Source organism: Cannabis sativa, chromosome 2, assembly GCF_029168945.1.
Source record: "Cannabis sativa cultivar Pink pepper isolate KNU-18-1 chromosome 2, ASM2916894v1, whole genome shotgun sequence".
NCBI lineage: Eukaryota > Viridiplantae > Streptophyta > Magnoliopsida > Rosales > Cannabaceae > Cannabis > Cannabis sativa.
The window spans coordinates 18,103,214-18,105,555 of NC_083602.1; the positions used below are offsets into that span (position 1 = coordinate 18,103,214).

General features: G+C 36.0%; 1 protein-coding gene across 1 annotated transcript; it reads left to right on the plus strand.

Moving 5' to 3' along the window:
• The first annotated feature begins 320 nt into the window (after nt 1-320).
• LOC115720035 (uncharacterized) lies at nt 321-1,850 on the plus strand. Its single transcript, XM_030649200.2, has one exon. It carries the CDS (start codon nt 321-323, stop codon nt 1,848-1,850), a length of 1,530 nt encoding a protein of 509 aa, XP_030505060.2.
• Nucleotides 1,851-2,342: the final 492 nt, after the last annotated feature.

Here is a 2,342-nt window from a genome sequence, read left to right on the forward strand (position 1 = left end):
ATATAATACAACTATTATATACGACCTACTAAACAAGCTATTTATGTTTAATGTAGGACGTGAAATTAAATATTAGCATACTCTAATTATCAATAATAATAAAAACAATTGATATCACGTACTCTCCACTTTATGATAGTAATCATATAATTATTTAGATAATGACGCGTAATGATTATTGAATCTATATCTCGTTGATCCATTGTTTTTGGTGCCCTATAAATATATAGCTTACATATATCAACTTAGCAATCTCACCCAAATTACTACTGAGTATATATATTTGTGAGCAAAGGATATTATATTATCTATAGATAATAATGTCATCATCTACAATATCTAGTGGATGGCCAAGGTTTGTGGTTCTGAAATCAGTTTTCAAGAGCTATACATATAACTACGACAGCACCTATTTGCGACATATAACTAAGAAAGAGAGCGTCGCAAAAGGGGTGCCACCAACGTTTTTGGCTTTTGATGGAAAGGACATTACGAGTCCTTTGGTGAAATTCGAACTAATAAGTGCACAAGAAAACCCGGAATGGGTTCACATAAGGTGCTGCCACAACAACAAATTCTTGGCCATGCAAGTCAACAAGGATAATGTAAATGATCCGTGGCTCATTCTTGCCTCCTCTGACGACCCCATAGAAGAAGATTCGCCTGAAAAACCAGGTACCTGGTTCCAAGTAACCAAGGATAGTGATAATAGTTTCAAATTTACACATGTTGCCACTCAGCGTTGCACTGCATTCTATCATGATAGCTTGTATGCGTTTTCAAGCATCCCACCGGCTGATGGTGGTGATAAAATGACGGAGTTTGATATCTTGGATTGGGAGTCGCTTGTTTTATTTCCCAAAACTGCTACTGTCGCCTTCCTTGGCCCCAATAACAAATATCTCAGTTGCAATAGGGACCATTACAATGTTATGTTGTATAACTCAGATGACATTACTGATGCGAGTGTGGCACATCAGATCTTTGTCGTTGGTGATGGTTATATCCGGATAAAGAACATTTCCACTGGAATGTTCTGGACCCGTGTTGATTATGGCTGGATAAGTGCTGTAGCTGATTACCGCGACACAAACACCTCACTTTTTTGGCCTGTAAAAGTCGCCGACAGCGCTGTGGCCCTCCTCTATAAAAATTACACAAGTAGCGAGGATAGATACATCCAAATTTGTACTGATGATAAATACACCGATGTTCTTAAGGCCAATGGTCCCAAAATTAACTCTTATACGAAGTTGGTAGTGCTTGAGACCGCTGGTTCTAGGAGTATATACGGGATCGATTTTCGACCAGAGGAGGGAAGGATCTACAATGTCAAAGCCCTAGAAAAGGCCCATGCATCCGCTGAAAACCACGACGAGAAAGAGGATAACACTATAAGCCTCACATTTTCCTACAAGAATTCAAGCTCTACTACTTTCAGCGCTAGCGTTTCCCTAAAGGTAGGTGTCCAAACATCTCTCGAAGTTGATGAAATTCCATTGGTTGCTAAAGAGAAGATTGAATGTTCTTATGAGTTGACCGGAACAGTTGGATGGCAAAAAACTAATACAGTTGAAACTACAACTGAATCTACCTACACGGTAAAAGTGCCTCCTATGACAAGAACAATAGTTACTCTTGTAGCGACACAAGGAATGTGTGATGTTCCCTTCTCTTATACTCAGCGCGATATTCTACATGACGGAACTGTCATCATCCACAAGCTGAATGACGGAATTTTCACGGGTTTGAATACGTTCAACATGGATTTCATTGCTCGAAACGAAAAGCTGCCACCAAAAGATGATGATAATACTTCATCTGTTCAAAATTGCATTACAAAATATTGATTGATCTGATTCAAACACTATTGGTTTTGGAACTTCATATCATGCATGTTTAATTATTTTTATCAATAAGGATTAATCCGTTGCAAATTCACAAGCAATGTTTTGATTTCAATTAGTTATAAGGTGATCATTTGCTATTTCTGTTAGTTTCAATAAATTAATTAAGCTCATGCAATCATGTACTTATCATCATGACTATGTCATGTGAGAGCTAGAGCTTAATTTGATGAGTTGGTTCTTCCTGTCATTTGTACTGGTTTTTTTTATATATTTTTATGATTTTTTTTAAAAATATGATGGTGAGCTCCTCTCTTTTTTTAATGCTTCTTTTTATAAATAATTTGAGAATATTATGTTACGAAAACAAATTCTTTGTTTATACTTATATATATACTAGGTGATTGTTACGTGCCAAGCCACGTAGTGTTAGTTTTATTTAATATTTTAGTTTTTTATTTTAATTAATAATTAAAATAGTATAATTATTTGAAC